This window comes from Cnephaeus nilssonii, assembly GCF_951640355.1.
Source record: "Cnephaeus nilssonii genome assembly, chromosome: 20".
Lineage (NCBI taxonomy): Eukaryota > Metazoa > Chordata > Mammalia > Chiroptera > Vespertilionidae > Cnephaeus > Cnephaeus nilssonii.
In genome coordinates this window covers 43,775,219-43,792,601 of record NC_137091.1, presented here as the reverse complement: position 1 = coordinate 43,792,601, position 17,383 = coordinate 43,775,219, and the positions used below count along the sequence as shown (strand labels likewise).

At 51.7% G+C, this 17,383-nt stretch overlaps 1 protein-coding gene and 1 pseudogene across 2 annotated transcripts; one reads left to right on the top strand and one right to left on the bottom strand.

Moving 5' to 3' along the window:
- Nucleotides 1-816: 816 nt before the first annotated feature.
- On the bottom strand, nucleotides 817-15,946 carry ELSPBP1 (epididymal sperm binding protein 1; the record flags this gene model as incomplete). The annotated part of the gene is made up of 5 exons (XM_079800793.1): nucleotides 817-974; nucleotides 4,543-4,698; nucleotides 6,976-7,122; nucleotides 7,545-7,682; nucleotides 15,877-15,946. 5 exons carry the CDS (start codon nucleotides 15,944-15,946, stop codon nucleotides 817-819), a joined length of 669 nt encoding a protein of 222 aa, XP_079656919.1.
- On the top strand, nucleotides 10,294-14,254 carry LOC307092425 (taperin-like; annotated as a pseudogene). Its single transcript has 2 exons — nucleotides 10,294-10,328; nucleotides 12,375-14,254. The product of its transcript is annotated as a taperin-like (transcript).
- Nucleotides 15,947-17,383: the final 1,437 nt, after the last annotated feature.

The window sequence follows — 17,383 nt, the reverse complement described above, 5'->3', positions numbered from 1 at the left end:
GTTTCCCATCCTGGCAGTGGAGCTCGGTCCACACGCCTCCTGAAAGGGCTTCTCTTTCCGCTAAAATCCCAGAATGCCCTAGGCGGGTGGGTCCCTGCAGGGGGTCTGCAGAGACTGTCTCCGGCCTTCGAAGGCTGAAGCCAGGAGGGACTGACCAGAAAGAAAGGGAGGAGACAGCTGGTCCTGCAGAGAGAGCTGGCTTCAGCGCCCAGGCGGGGAGGGGGCCCAGAGGACGAGGAAGAAACGCGGACCCCGCCTGCTCCTTGGTCAGCCCCGCAGCGATGGGGGTGGTGGACCGCCCACCCCGCGCCTGGGCTGCCGGGGACCGGAGGGCCGTCTGTTCCCGGCAGCTCCGGTTGGAGAAATCCCACGTTCCCACTCGCTCACACTCAGAGCTCCCGGACCCGCACTTGGAATCCTGGGTCTGCCCAGCTTCGCCCACCCCCTCCCCCTGCTCTCCTGCCTGACACGGGCACCCCGATGTCTCCCAGCCTTCTCATGTGGGAAGTTGCCTCCCCCGCCCACCCCCCCCCCCCCCCCCCCCCACACACACACACACACTCCAGCTGGTCTCCGGGGAAGGCAGCTCGCCTGGCCGGGAACCTGGGCAGATCGCACAGGCTGGGAGGAACGGATCCCACCTTCCCATCCACAGTGCGCCCCCCACCCCCCACTCCCCAGGGTGCTCCCTGACCTCACGTTCACATCAGCCACGCCCCCAGGCTTGGCCCCTGCGCCCTCCTGCGCCTGCGCCTGAGCCTGCGCGAGGCCCCCAGGCCCCCCCCCCCCCCCCCCCCCCCCAGTCTCACCGGGGCGTCAGCAGTACACCCAGGTGCGGTCCTGGTCGTAGTCGTAGGAGGTTGCGCACCACAGGAGGTTCTCCTTGGACCCTTTGCGGGTGCAGTTGAAGTAATTCTTGTTTTTGTAGTTGAAGGGGAAGTGGCAGGGGGCGCCGGGCACCAGGGAGGTGATCCCTTGGGGGAAGGAGGAGACCAGACGGTGGTTATCGCCGCGCCCTGGCGCTACCGGGAAAGCGCAGGCGTGTGGTGTGGGCGCGGCCCTGGCTCCCCAGGGAGGGGCGAAACGCTGGCCTAGACCCGTGGTCGGCAAACTCATTAGTCCACAGAGCCAAATATCAACAGTACAACCATTGAAATTTCTTTGGAGAGCCGGAAACCGACTTCTGCGCATGGGCCACGAAGTTTCCATCGCACTGTACGTACGTGCGCGCCCGCACGTGGTCTTTTGTGGAAGAGCCACACTCAAGGGGCCAAAGAGCCGCGTGTGGCTCGCGAGCCGCAGTTTGCCGACCACTGGCCTAGACCTGAATGCCGGAGGACTTCTCTGCCTTTGGGAAGGAGCTGAGTTTAGGACTTGGGGGGAGGGTGGGGGAGGGCTAAGGGGAAGCACCAGGGGTCGAGGTGGTGGGAGCTGGACAGAGCTTTGTCCCTGGAAGAGCCAGGGAGTGGAGTGAGGCCCGCAGGGGACAAGTTACCGTGGGTCCTCTAGTCACAGACCCCCGATTTGAGGATCCGCCTACTCGCTGACATTCATGTGGGCCCCCAAATCAGTGCTGGTGGCAGGTCTGCAGTCCTTGGTGGTGGGCAGTGAAAAAGGAGTCCCCCAGGCCCCCGTTCCTAGCCCAAGGCCAGCAGGCCACCCTCCGCCGCCTCCCGCTCCCCTGCTGAGAGCGGGCCCTCCCGGGCACACGCAGTCCTCCCCGCTTTGCCTTTTTGTGCGTTTGGTTGGCGGTTTCGCGGTTTTAAATGGCCCCACGCAGAGCGCTGGAGTGCCGGCTCCTTCCCTAAGCGCAAGGCGGCCGCCCCCCGGCGTCTCTTGGAGAAAATGTGTTAAGGAAGGAGCTACTCTCAGGCACCGATGATTGGCCATTAACAAAAATGATCTAAAACGAGAAAAAAAGCCCTAGCCGGCTTGGCTCAGTGGATAGAGCGTCAGCCTGCGGACTGAAGGGTCCCGGGTTCGATTCCGGCCAAGGGCATGTGCCTGGGTTGCGGGCTTGATCCCCAGTAGGGGGCACGCAGGAGGCAGCCGATCAATGATTCTCTCTCATCATTGATGTTTCTATCTCTCTCTCCTTCTCCCTTCCTCTCTGAAATCAATAAAGAAATATATTTAAAAAAACAAAAAAAAAAAGGCGAAAAAGGGCTAAGGTATTGCCACATGACCTTTTCATGTCGCTCTAGACCATTGTCTGTTGCCAAGGTCAAACCCTAAGGGTCACCCGATTCTCTAGCTCAGCGTCAGCAAACTTCCTGTAAAGGGCCAGACGGTCCAGCTTTGAGCATCACGCAGCGTTTGCCACCATCTTCACGCCACCGTTGTGGCGGGAAGGCAGCCACAGACAAGCCGTAGGTAATGGGCATGGCTGTGTGCTGGTGAAACTTTACATACTGACCCTGGATTTTGTTCTGTTTTTGTTAATCCTCACCCGAGAGTATTTTTCCATTAGGTTTTAGAGAGAGTGGAAGGGAGGGAAAAGGGGAGAGAGAGAGAGAGAGAGAGAGAGAGAGAGAGAGAGAGAGAGAGAGAGAGAGGTGAGACACTTCAATTGGTTGCCTCCTGCAGGCACCCCAACCCAATTGTGTATTGAACTTGCAACCCAGGTATGTGCCCTTGGCTGGGAATTGAACCCATGACCCCCGGCTGACGCTCTAACGACTGAGGTGGACCCAGAATTTTGAATTGCATGTCATTTTCACCTGTCACCAAATGGGATTCTTCTTCTTCTTTTTTTAAAAAGCATACACAAGCCGAAACCGGTTTGGCTCAGTGGATAGAACATCAGCCTGCGGACTCAAGGGTCCCAGGTTCGATTCCAGTCAGGGGCATGTACCTTGGTTGCGGGCACATCCCCAGTAGGGGGTGTGCAGGAGGCAGCTGATCGATGTTTCTCTCTCATCGATGTTTCTAACTCTCTATCCCTCTCTCTTCCTCTCTGTAAAAAATCAATAAAATATATTAAAAAATAAAAATAAAAAAAATAAAAGCATACACAAAAATGTAAGGGCTATCATTGGATCGGGGGCTGTAGGAAAAGAAGCATTTGTCCAGCCCTGGCCAGGTTAGTCGGTTGGTTAGAGCGTCGCTTAATACACCAAGGTTGTGGGTTCAATCCCAGGTCAGGGCACACACAAGAATCAACCAATGAATGCATAAATAAGTGAAACAATAAATCGACGTTTCTCTCTCTTCCCCCTCCCCTCTCTCCTTCTCTCTCTCTAAAAAAAAAAAAACCAAAAAAATTCAATTTAAAAAAGGAAGAAAGAAGAGTTCGTCTAGATTCGGCCCATAGGTGGGAGTTTGCAGATGGCGGCTGTAGGGAAATATAACTGTGTTTGATTTCCTATCTGCTATGGATCGGAGGCCCCGACGCTGTAACGCGTAGAAGATTGATGTGTTGCGAATAATTTTTGCTCAGTAGAGATGTCAATTATTTCTATCTGGTAGACAGGATAACCCCAAAGGTTTGATAGCCCTTTAGATGTGAATGTATTTTATATCTAATTTAGCAATCTTGTTTCTGCTCGGCATTCTTTTCTTCACTGATTATATTATTTCAGTGAAGAAATCTGTCCTTTGAACTGGTTTTCTTACCCTTCTAGTTTTCTTATTAATAGACTAGGGGCCCGGTGCACAAATTCGTGCACCAGTGGGGTCCCTCGGCCTGACTTGTGGGATCGGGCTGAAATCGGCTCTCCGACATCCCCCGAGGGGTCCCGGATTGTGAGAGGGTGCAGACCAGGCTGAGGGACTCCACTGGTGCATGATTGGGGCTGGGGAGGGGTGTGGGAGGTTGGCCAGCTGGAGAGGGACCTCGGGAGGGCTCCAGGGCCTGTCCGGCTTGTCTTGCTCAGTCCTGATTGGAGGGACCCCAGCAACAAACTAACCTACTGGTTGGAGCGTCTGCCCCCTGGTGGACAGTGCACATCATAGTGAGCAGTTGAGTGACATTAGCATATTACGCTTTGATTGGTTGAATGGCCAACCGGTCGACTGGACACTTAGCATATTAGGTTTTATTATATAGGATTTAAAAAAAAACACCCTTAAATATTGCCCTGGACAGTGTTGCTCAATGGTTAGAGTTTCCCCCATGCATTGAAGGGTCTCAGGTTCAAGTCCTGGTCAAGGGCACGTACCTGGGTTGCAGTGCAATATTTGGCCCTGGTCGGGGCACACGTGGGAGGCAACCTATTGATGTGTCTCTCACATCAATGTTTCTCTCTCCCCACTCTCTTCCCCCCTTCCACTCGCTCTAAAAAAAAAAAAAAAATCAATGGATAAAATATCCATGGGTGAGGATTAACAAAACAAGACAAAAACCCCTTAAAAATCATATTTATGCTACTTGTTCATCAAACCAATGAGAACAGGACTCTGCCTTATTCGTCACCGTATCCCCAGAGCCCCGCACAGTGTCTGGCTCACAATAGGGCTGGAGTAGCATTTGTTGAGTAAATAAATGAAGGGGTCTGCCCGCCCCCCCCCCCCCCCCCCCGCCATTCCCAACCCCCAGATTACTGGTGTCGGCACAGAAGCTCCACATCCCATCCTTGTCCATGTTCTCTGTGGTGGGACACCAGAGCTTGTCTTCATTCTCAATGCATTCAGAGATCACGTTATTTCTGTAGACGGAGGGGAAGATGCAGGACTTGCTGAGGGAGTTTCCCCCGAACTCTGAAAACGACCATACAAAGGTTACGGGTCAAGAAGGTGAGAAGGGCTTCCATTCATCGCACACCAGCGATGGCCTTGCTTTGTCTCACGAAAGGTAATATAATATTGGACACTCCCAAGCAACTTCTCGTGATGTTATTATTTCCGCTTTACCGACAAGTGAGAACCCAAACCATTGACGCCCACACCGTTTACTGTCTACGTTCACAAGGCTTTCTTGTTCCATGGGCTTTATCAATAGGACTCGACTAGCCTAAGAAATTCTTGTCCAGGAAGATCAAAGTTGCAAATATTGTAACTTTCAAGAATTTCCTGAAAAAACCATTTAAATAAACGTCAGACCTTTCAGCTTTTGAATAAATTATATCGAAAAGACTATTGACTCCTCAACTGTAATTGAAAAATAAATTTAAAAAAATTTAAAAGACTACTCTTTAAGGTACTTTGAATCCTTCTCAGAAACATCACTTTGTCATGACCACCACCAGTTCTAAACTATATTATTACCCATCCCCAAGCCTCATCACATCCCCACATTGAAAGACCCCCAAAACCTAATTAACATCCCGACTTTGCTCTCCTCCCTCCAAGATGCTATTAAGACACTGTTGCCGAAACCGGTTTGGCTCAGTGGATAGAGCGTCAGCCTGCGGACTGAAAGGTCCCAGGTTCGATTCCGGTCAAGGGCATGTACCTTGGTTGCGGGCACATCCCCAGAAGGGGTTGTGCAGGAGGCAGCTGATCAATGTTTCTCTCTCATCGATGTTTCTAACTCTCTATCTCTCTCCCTTCCTCTCTGTAAAAAATCAATTATATATATATATATATATATATATATATATATATATATATACATATATATATACACACACACACACACTGTTAAGGTGGTGTTCTCCCTTACGTTGTATGCAATAAACTCGGCATTGCCTAATTAAAACGCTGCTTTGGTGGGTTCTGTGGGAAGCCAGAATTACACCAAGGGGCTTAGCCTGGGTTTAGAGGCAGAGGGAAAGAGAGAGGGGGAGGGAGAGGGAGAAGGAGAAGGAGAGGAATTAAGTGATTAAGTGATTAAGAGAACAATTTCTGAAGCTTAGACTTCCTGGGATCAAATCACAGTTTTGCCATTTAACAACCGAACATCTTTGAGCCTCAGTTTCCCCATCTGCAAAATGGGGCTACTGGTCATATTTTTTTTTAACCTCGTAGGGGTTGTTAGGGCATATAAATGAGTTCTTGCATGTGAAGTTCTTAGAACAATGCCAGGCACACAGCAAGTGCTTACTGAAAGGTCACTATATTATGACCATTATTATTTGTATTATCTAAGGTGCCCAAGATCACACAGCTGGTAAGTGGTAACAGCAGGAGTCTCACTCAGGTCTGACTTCAAAGCCCATTTTCCTGACTACTGGCTCAGATGATAGGCAAGGTGGAAAACTCCTATTTCTTAGGCATGTGGTGTGTTTGAAACACAGTGACAGATCTTTTATGAAAATGATCTCTAATCTTTAAAAAAAACACCTTGAAGTCAGCCTTAGTGTCCTCATTTTTCAGGTAACAAACTGACCAAGAGATTTAATAACTTTCCCAATGTAGTAGAGGAATCCAGAGCTAAAGAGGACCTTTTCTTCCAGGACCTATTCTTGGGCATCGGTTTGGTGATCTAAGCAAATTCTAATTTCTGTAACCCATTACACCATTCTCTTAACATTGTTCTGTAAATGCTGGCTCTGACTAATACGCAGTTGTAGATAATCAGCATGTTGGTATAAGAATTCTAGGAACTAACTTTAAAAGATACAGACTCGGACCTTCAGTCATCCCAGCTCTGGGAAATCTGTTGACCTTCAACTGTAAAACCAGGATGATATAAAACGAGGATGCACACCAGTTTCAAGGACCAACTGAGGATAGACTGTGCTGGTCTGAACTTAGTCCCCTCAATAGAGAACTCTCAACCCCCGCCACTTGATCTCTTTGTTCTGTCTTCCCTCTCTCTCCTTGTAAAAACCTCTGTCTGCACTGAGAGGTTGAGATGGTCTTTGGGATGAGAGTCCTCCATCTTCTCAGGTTGCTGGCTCTTAAATAAACCACTTTCCTTCTCACCAGCACCTATCTGATGAGTCCTGGTGCTTGTCACCGTGTACTCTCTGAGAAGACCCTTGGCTCCTAGAATAGTGCTCTGCTCTCCACCTTGCCACCATCCTGTCATGAGGACCGTTGACTTCCACTCTCCTCTCCGCCACGCACCCCATCCTTGCTCCAGTGCCTCACCATTGATTTCACAGTATTTCCACTGCTTCATCTCATCAAAGTTGGAGGTGACTGAGCACCACAGCTTTCCAAAGAAGCTGCCTTCCGTGATGCAGTTGCTGTAGGACTTTCCCCGGTAGATGAAGGGGAAGATACATCGTGGGTAATCTGTATGGAAAGCATGCAGGAGGCACCCAATCAATGTGAGAAAGACACATCAATGTTTCTCTCTCTCCCCCCTCCCCCATCCATCCCTTCCCTCCACGCTCTAGAAACCAATAGAAAAAAATATCCTTGGGTGAGGCTTAACAAAAAGAACGTAAACAGAATCCCCCCCCCCTTATTAATTTAGAAAATTAAGAAAGAGACAAAGAATACAATGGTCGACTGGTTACAGTCCCTCCATTGAGAGAGCACTATCTTGGTGAACATTGTTACCCATCTTAACATTACATGTAGTTCCCCAGAGCATTTTCCACGCACACATGTATATTATAGCCTGTCTGCAAACACCATATACACTCACACCGTCTCTTTTGTAGTCCGTGATTTACAGAAACCCGCGGATGGGACACTATGGCTCTACTCACCTTCCACCAAGCATGGCTTCCAGTGTCTGTCATACACCGCTCTGGTTGCACACCAAGGGGAGATGCTACCTTTTTTGGTGCAAGAGAAGTAGGCAGACCCCTTGTAGACGAAGGGGAAGACACAGGTAGCCTTGCCAGCTGAAGAACAGAAGACAACACAGGAGGGGATGTCTTGATTCTTGGAAAAGTTAAACCACACGCAAATGTAAACAACTGGTTCTTTTTTTAAATATATATTTTTTATTGCCCGACTGGCGTGGCTCGGTGGTTGAGCGTTGACCTAAGAACCAGCAGATCACGGTTCAATTCCCGATCAAGGGCATATACCTGGGTTGCTGGTTCACTCCTTGCACCCCTTATGGGGCGCATGCGGGAGGCAACCAGTCTCTCTTTCTCTCTCTCTCCCTCCCTCCCCCCCTCCCTCTATCTCTGAAAGCAATGAAAAAAATATCCTTAGGTGAGGATTAACAAAAACAAACAAACAAACAAAACGATGACTCATAGAATTTGGGCGGAAATGGTGTTCATTTTCTGGCTCAAAAAAAACCACAACAAGCCGAAACCGGTTTGGCTCAGTGGATAAAGCGTCGGCCTCCGGACTCAAGGGTCCCAGGTTCGATTCCGGTCAAGGGCATGTACCTTGGTTGTGGGCACATCCCCAGTAGGGGGTGTGCAGGAGGCAGCTGATCGATGTTTCTCTCTCATCGATGTTTCTACTCTCTATCCCTCTCTCTTCCTCTCTGTAAAAAATCAATAAAATAAAATTAAAAAAACACACACACAAAAAACCCCACAAAAATAACGTCCCAGCTGACAGAAGAGAGGCGATTATGACCCCCCCGCCAGAGGACATCAGACAATGTTTGCAGCCATTTTCGGTGGTTACAACCGGGAGCGGGGACTGGGAGCTGTGGTACTGAAACTACTGGGTAGGGACCAGGGATGTTGCTAAATATGTCCCAGGCACAGGGCAGCCCTCCAGAGCAAAGAGCCATCAGCCCAAATGTCAGTAGGGCCAAGGCTGAGAAACTCTGATAAAGAGGCCCCAATACAGAATGCTGACCCACCCCCCTACCCCACCCCCGCTCGGGATGGTGGGGCCACACAGCAGAAGGATCCGGTGTCTCTGAATCACAACCAAATCGCACCAAACATCCACACTGAAGTGTCAGATGAGTTCGACCTGAACCCCTATTTGGCTCAGCCACGGACATCCGGGAGTTGTTTGTTATCACAGTTGGTCTCTTACTCATACAGGCGGACAAGGCACAAGCCCCTGTCTTCAACCTGGTAGCCCCCTCTTGTTCTGGATCAGACCCTCACCCTGTATAACCTGGCAATGACCACGCCAGGGAGAAGGATGTTTTGGGACAGAATGGAAAAGGTAGAACTCCATCTTTGAGCCTCACCAGTGGGTGGGCACAATTAGGGTTCCTTAGCAATATTGCATTTCCTACCTCGGGGTCTCAGAACTGTTTGGTCTTGGTTTTTGCCAAGTTTAAAGCGTTAAGCTTTAGAAAGTACTCAGCAGGGTGCCTGGAGCGTGGCTGCTGCTCAACAAACGTCAGCTATCATCCTCGTCGTCATTGTCATGGTCATCAATGACTTTCCTCAGTGATGGGCGTCCCTGGGTCAATGGGATGCTGGTGGTGAGGGGCAGGCAGGCAGATGCCCCCTGTGCACAGCATTAAGGCTATCCTGGGGAGCTGTTAGTGAGAATCAACACATAACAGACCCTATTAGCCATCTGCAAAGAAGTCCAGCAGATGGTCTAATCTTCTTAGCTGAGTTAAAATCCTCCATAATCCAGGCCCCGCTGACCTCTCTGTTCTCACGCCCTGATGAACATGGCCTTGACCTTACTCCACACTCTTTCTTGCCTTTGGTGGTTTTGCTCATGGCCTCCATCCTGCCCTGAGTGGCTTTCTTCTCTTCCTAGCTTTACCCCCTGCTTCTCCCCCATGAAGACTTGGTCCAGTCTGGATTAATACTCTTCCTCACTCTTAGAGTACTCTGAGCCAATCTCTGAAAATGTACTCACCAATTTTTAAAAGAATATAATGATTTGCTTTTGTATTTATCACTCCTATTCACTGTGAGCTCTCTGAATATAAGGCCTGACCTTTTTTTTTTAAAATATATTTTATTGATTTTGTACAGAGAGGAAGGGAGAGGGATAGAGAGTTAGAATCATCGATGAGAGAGAAACATCAATCAGCTGCCTCCTGCACACCCCCCACCGGGGGATGTGCCCGCAACCCAGGTACATGCCCTTGACCGGAATCGAACCTGGGACCTTTCAGTCCGCAGGCCGATGCTCTATCCACTGAGCCAAACCGGTTTCGGCAAGGCCTGACCTTTTTAAAAAATATATATTTTTATTCATTTCAGAGAGGAAGTGAGGGAGAGAGATAGAAACATCAATGATGAGAGAGAATCATTGATTGGCTGCCTCCTGCACGCCCCCTACTGGAGATCGAGCCTGAAACCCCGGGGCATGTGCCCCTGACTGGAATCAAACCCAGGACCTTTCAGTCCACAGGACAACGCTCTATCCACTGAGCCACACTGACTAGGGCAAGGCCTGGCTTTTATTTATTGCTGTGTGTCTGGCCCGTAGTATTGTGACTGGCACTTAGAAATCACTCAACAAATATGTACGGAATAAGTGAGTTTATGAATACGTGCGGAGGGGGACGTGGGGGTACTGAGTTTCAGCACTGGAATGTGGGTGTGGGCTCAGGAAGGCATGGCTGACCAGAATGAGACCCATAAGCGGAAAAGGTGACATTTTATCAAGCACACTGTTCCCTGTGTGAATAAATTGGGTTCTTAACCTTTTGGGGACTTGTCCGTTGTTTCAAGAACCCAGACCTTCTCTCTAGGGAAAGGTTCGTATGCCCTTCTGGTAGAGACTGCCGTGTGGTCACCAAAACCAGCTTCATTTTCCTCCCAAAGGCACTGCTGAACTACACTTCCCAGACTTCCTTGCAGCTAAGCATTATGTGAGTTCTGGCTGGTGGAAATGGGAAGAAGTGGTGGATGTTACTTCCTGGCCTGGCCAAAAATAGGCTCTCATCCAAAGTCCTCTAGACTCTCTTGGTCTTTGAGTATCAGCTAGAAGCAAAAAAAATCCACACAGCATTCTGAAGTCCTTGGGGATGGTGGAACCCCACGATGAAAGAAGCTGGATCCCTGCCAACTAGATGCACCCTCATTGGATTTTATAGGAGCAAGAAATAAAATGTCATTGGGTGAAGCTTCTGATACTTTGGAGTTTGTTACAATAGCTGCTCTCACTACCCTGATAAATGCCTACTCTAAAAATCCAAACCCAGGGTTTCATGGACACTAGTGCTCGCCTAGTGGCCCCAAGTTAGAAATCTCTGGAATATAGAATGTGATCATTGAAAACGAACTTCATGGACCCGGCTGGCGTGGCTCAGTGGTTGAGCTTTGAGCTATAAACTAGGAGGTCACGGTTTGATTCCTGGTCAGGGCTCATGCCGGCTCAGTCCCCAGTAAAGGACATGCAGGAGGCAGCCAATCAATGATTTGCTCTCATCATTGATGTCTCTCTCTCTCTCTTCCTCTCCCTTCCTCTCTGAAATAAATAAAAATACATTTTTTTTAAAGGAAAAGGACTTCATGGAATTAAAGTGCATGAGTATGAGTGTTTTTTTGTTTTGTTTTGTTTTTTTAGTTTTGGCTAAGGGACAAGGATGTGCCAGGCAGAAAAGGATTCTAAGTGTAGAGAATGTTTCGCCATAACTTGCACGGTTATATAGATAATCAAGGTCTCACTATGCTGACCGTACAATCTTAGGGTGGTTAATTAATTAATTAAATTTGGGGCGGTGGTGGTGGTTAATTTAGATTCCTAGATACATTAAGAATGTAGCTGCCCTGGCTGGGTGGCTCAGTTGGCTAGAACATCAATCCCTGCACCAAAAGGTTGCAGGTTTGATTCCCCATCAGGGCACATACCTAGACGGCAGGTTTGGTCCTCAGTTCAGGCACGTACAGGAGGCAGCTGATCAATGTTTCTCCCTCTCTCCCTTCCCCTCTCTTTAAAATCAATAAAAAGCATATCCTCAGGTGAGGAAATAACATTATACTAAGCGAAATAAGCCAGTCGGAGAGAGATAAATATCACATGATCTCACTCATATGTGGGATATAATGAGCAACATAATCTGATGACCAAGAATAGATCGATCTAGAGACAAATGGTAGGGGAGGGGGGGTTAGAGAGCAACCAAAGGACTTGTATGCCTGCATATTAGCATAACCCAGTGATGGCGAACCTATGACACGTGTGTCAGCACTGACACGTGTAGCCATTTCTGATGACACGCGGCCGCTGAGGCGGCCGCATGCCGAGGATGAAATATTTGCGAAATAATGTTTTTTTCCTCAAAGTGACACACTGCCCGAGTTATGCTCAGTTTTTTGGCGAAGTTTGACACACCAAGCTCAAAAGGTTGCCCATCACTGGCATAACCAATGGACACAGACACTGGGCGGTGGGCGCTTGCCCGGGGTGGGAATGGCTGGGGGGGGGGGGCAATTGGGGAAAAAGGAGACATATGTAAAACTTTAGACAATAATAATAATAAAAAGAGCGTAGCCCCCCACATACTAGAATGGCTACTATGGGGAAAAAGGAGAGAGTAACAAGTGTTGGCAAGGATGCGGAGAAATCCAAACACCAGCGCACCGTTGGTGAGGACGTAAGACGGCACAGCCGCTGTGGAGAGCAGGGGGACAGCTCCCCACAGAGAATAAAAAGGGGGCGCTCCGCAGCTCCCAGCGCGCGCTCCGCAGCAGGGCCGGCCTGGGGGGGGGGGCCCGCGCCGGGATGCCCGCCGGGAAGCGGGAGATCCTGGAGCGGAGGCGGGCCAAGCTGGCGGCCCTGACCGGGGGCTCGGCGCCGGGCACTGGGGCGGACGCGGCGCGGCCGGTGCAGCAGCCCCCGGAGCTGCACCGCCGGGGGCCGGGCGTGCGGACCATCCAGGCCGACAACATCCTCATCCTCGAGTCGGTGCCCGGCTTCCCGCCCGCCGCTCCCGACCCCGCCACCGGCCTGGCTGCCCGCGTCCGCGCCTCCGAGGTGCTCGGTGCGAGGCGCCGCCGTTGCCCGGCCACGTCATCCGCCGGCTCCCGAAGTTCGACCCGCCGTCCGCGCCGTCGCGGGAGCCCGGAGCGCGGTCGCCCCCTGCCGCCGCCGCCGCCCCAGCAGCCCGTCCTCTCTTGCACAAGACCAGCAGCAGCTCGTTCGCGGTCCACCCTCGGGGCGCTCCCCAACGGGCCCGGGGACTCGGCCGGCGCTGCCAGCGGCATCGCGGGCTCCTGCCCTGGGCCGGGCGAGTACAAGCCAAAGGTGGAGTCGGGGAGCCCCCCGCCCCCCAGCCCCGGGACCCCCAGGGCCACTCCAGCCAGTGCCACTGGGTCCCCTCGGCCACCAGCGCCAACGCCTCCTTCCAGATCCGGCCGGGCCGGCCCCCAAGCCAGACATGGACACGGTCCCCGCGGGGGACCTGCAGGCCCGGGCCCTGGCCAGGCTCCGTGTGAACTCCCGCAGCTCCTTCGTGCTCGTCCCCAAGCGCAAGGCCACCGGGCCCCTGCCCCCAGGGAGGCAGCCGGAGAGGCTGCCAGAGGGGGGGGGGGGGGGCTGTCGGGGCTCCCGGCGCCCGCAGCGTGGAGCCCCGCTGGCGTCCGGGGCTGACGGTGCCCCTGTCCGAGAGGAGCCCCAGGCCGGCCCCGGCCCCAGTGGACCGGGCTGTCAGGGGGCAGCGGCCATCCTGGCCGCCCCATCCCTCCCGGCTGCCGCCGAAGCTGAGCCTCCCCAGGGCGTCGGGGTTTCCGGTTTGGCCAAGAATGGCGGGGAGCCTGCAAGGCGGGGCTGCCCGTCACCTTCATCGGTGAGGTGGACTCGGAGGCTGAGGTCCCCCGAGGAGCCAAACTGCCCGGCTCGGGGGCCAGAGTGCCTCCCCAGTACCTCCCATCGGAGCGCCTGCACCAGGGTGGCCACACCTTCCCGGTGGTGCCCCAGAGGAAGGCAGGGGTCCTGCCGGCCGGTGGGGAGCCGGGGCCGGAGGCTGAGGAAGTGGAGGTGGACCGCCTGCCAGAGCCCCCTGCTGTCCTGGGGACCCCACCGGGCAGAGATGGAGGTGATGGGCGGCTCCCGGGCCCTGCAGAAGTCCTGCCTCACCAAGGCTGGCTCCTCGAGAAAGAGGAAGATCTCCTTCAATGACAAGAGCCTGCACAGCAGGTTTGAGTACCCACCCGGGAGCTCCCTGGTGCGGGAGGCCCAGGCGGAGGCCCAGGGCGAGGAGGCGGAGGCCCAGGGCGAGGAGGTGGAGGAGGAGGAGGACGGGGGGGGGGGGGGGGGGGTGTCTCTGGCTTGAACAGGCGGTGGAGAAGCCCTTTGCGCTCTTCCTGCACCTGAGCCACCTTTGTGAACAGCGTGGCGCCCGACAGCCCTCGCCCTCGCCTGCCAGGCGGCAGCTCAGGCCTGTCCAGCTACACTCCCAAGCACTCCATGGCCTGAATTCAGCAAGTGGCAGGAGCAGCCTCTGGCACAGGCCCCGGGGAAGGTGGAGCCCTCACTGAAGGAGGTCATGCTCCCCCCCTCCCCCCCTTCCCCACCAGCCACAACGACCTTTGACCTTTTGGACTTCCACAGCGAAGCAGCCCTGTATTTCTGACACCGGTCCCACCAGGATGGCCAGGCTCCACCCTCACTCTGCATACCCCCTCCTGCCCTGCCAGCTCTGCTCCCCCAAAGCCCACCCCTTTCCTGGGCCTCAGAACCATGCTGCTGCTCCAGGCCTGAGCCGGGGCCACTCCTTCCGGGGGGGTCTCGCTCTGCAGCCGTGATTTGGGGGCAGGGTCCTGCTGGCAGCCATGCCCAGTGACTGCTGGGTGTGTCCAGGGCCAAGGACTGACTCAGCAGCCTGTCCCCTGCAGGACTACAGCCCCCCCGCAGCCCCCTGCACCCCCGTGTCTGAGCTCAGCCTCCTTTGTGATGAACGGAAGCCTGTTCTTACCTCTGATGGAGTCAATAAACAGCACTGGACCAGCAAAAAAAACAAAACAAAAAAACAAAACAAAAAGGAAATAAAAAATATAATTATTACATGACCCAGCAGTTCCACTTCTGGGTACAAGCCCAAAAAAACGGAAAGCAGGATCTCAAAGAGATGTTTGTTCACCCAGGTTCATGGCAGTATTATTTGCAAAAGCCAAAATGTGGAAGCCACCCAAGTGTCCATCAGTGGGTGCATGGAGAAACAAGATGTGGTATATATGCAGACCATGGGATATTATTCAGCTTAAAAAACAAACAAACAAATGCTGCAACATGGATGAACCTGGACGACATTATGCTGAGTGAGATGAGCCACTCACAAAAGGACAAATACGCAGGATTCCCTTTATAGGAGGCACCCAGAGCAGTTGAACTCATAGAGACAGAAAGTCAAATGGTGGTGGTCAGAGTCCGGGGGGTGGGGGCGTGGAATAGACGTTGTTTAATGAGGACAAAATGAAAAGAGTCCTGGATATTGGTTGCCCAACAATGTGAATGTACTTAACACTACTCAGCTGTGCACTACTCAGCTGTGATTAAGACGGTAAACTTTATGTTCTGTGTATTTTACTGCAATTACAAAAGTGATGTAAAGGGAATTTTTAAGTTACGTAATTAAGTTAAAAATAATGTAAAAGGAGTCTTAGGGTCCAGTCAATTGAAATTATAGAGCCTCCTCCTTTTAAAAAATTTAACTTATTTTAGAGAGGGAGGAGGGGAAGGAGAGAGGAGGGGGGGAGAGAATATCAATGTGAGAGAGATATATCGATTGGTTGCCTTCTCCTACAAACCCCAACTGGGGATCGAACCCGCAATGTAGGTATGCACCTGACTGGGAGTCAAACCCATGACCTTCTGGGTGCATGGGACAATGCTCCAACCAATTGAGCCACACCAGTCAGGGCTAGAGCCCCCCCCCCTTAAATAAACATAGTATTTGCATTCCCCCTGCCATATACTGAGCATCTTGCAAGATGCTTGTGTCCATTCTATTTAGTTTTCTTTTTTTCTAGTTTTCAAAATAGCCCCATGAGGTAAATGCCACTGCTCCTCTTCAACAAGTTGAGAAGTGACCTCAGAGAGGTTGCATTGCTTGATCAAGGTCACACAGAGCAAACGGGTCCAAGCCCCAGTCTGTCTGAGGTTTCTACCAAGCCTTCTTGGATTCAGGAATCATTACTTTGGCCCGTTCATTCTTCCCAGTTTCCCAATCCCCCCATCATTTTCCAGGACACTCACCTCCACTTGTCTGGTAGGAGTAGAGGAGGAAGGTCGTCCATCCCAACAGGTAAGTGGACCATCGGTTCATCTCGGCCAGCCTCTTCTTTCTGCTTGGAAGGAAGAAACAATTGTGCTCCCGTGCGTCCCTTTCCTCTTCCACCAACACCCAACTTTGATGTCATGCCTGCCATCCCATCTACCGTGATGATTCACTGGGATCATAGAGCAGAACAGGTAATACCCACTGAGTTCCGCACACAGGACTCTAAGTGCATTAAACTCCTGATAATAGCCCGAGGACCTAGATACTGTTATGACCCCCATTGCATAGATGGGGAAACCGAGGCACAGAAAGCGTCAGCAGCCTTGCTGAAGATCACACACATTGTAAGTGGTGGGGCTGGTGACAGGACCCTGACAATCTAACTCTGGACACTGGGCTCTCGGCCACTGTTTGATGCTGCCTCTAGGCCTGGCATGGGACCTAACGTGTGCTGAGCACCCCATGGATGTCAGCCCAGTGGAATCGTTGTTCAGAACAGACATTTCCACCCATAGACTGATCACCAAAATTCGGTGGCAGAATTGCCTTTTCAACTGCCTCCTGGACATGTCCCTCTAGATCAAGCACCTCAAAGTCCAACATTTGGCATTTGATGGATAGCCCCAAATATCGTATCCTCCCCCCTTTACTTACTTACTTAATTTATTTAAAAAATATATTTTATTGATTTTTTACAGAGAAGAAGGGAGAGGGATAGAGAGTTAGAAACATCGATGAGAGAGAAACATCGATCAGCTGCCTCCTGCACACCCTCTACTGGGGATGTGCCCGTAACCAAGGTACATGCCCTTGACCAGAATCGAACCTGGGACCCTTCACTCCACAGGCTGATGCTCTATCCACTGAGCCAAACCGGTTAGGGCCTTAGTTTATTTTTAAAAATATATATTTTTTGATTTCAGAGAGGAAGGAAGAGGGAGAGAGAGAGATAGAAACATCAATGATGAGGGAGAATCATTGATCAGCTGCCTCCTGCACGCCCCACACTGGGGATCGAGCCTGCAACCCAGGCATGTGCCCTGACTGGGAATCAAACCATGACCTCCTGGTTCAAAGGTCAAAACTCAACCATTGAGCCACACCGGTCGCCCCACCCCCCCTTTACTTCATTTCATTGTACTATGTTTGCTATTAAATGTTTGTGTCTCCCCAAGAGTCATATGTTGACATCCTAACCCCCAAAATGATGGTATTAGGAAGTAGAGCCTTTGGGAGATGATTAGGTTACGAGGGTGGAGCCCCCCTGCAATGGATTAGTGCCCTTAGAAAAGAGCGCAGAGAGCTCCGTCATCGCTTGTGAGGACAATAAGGAGACAGTGACTTCTCGCCAGACATCGAATCTGCCGGGGCCAAGACCTTGGACTTCCCAGCCTCACAACCAGGAGAAATAAATGTCTGTTGTTTATAAGCCACCTGGTCTACCCGATTTCTGCTACAGCAGCCCGAAAAGACCAAGACAGT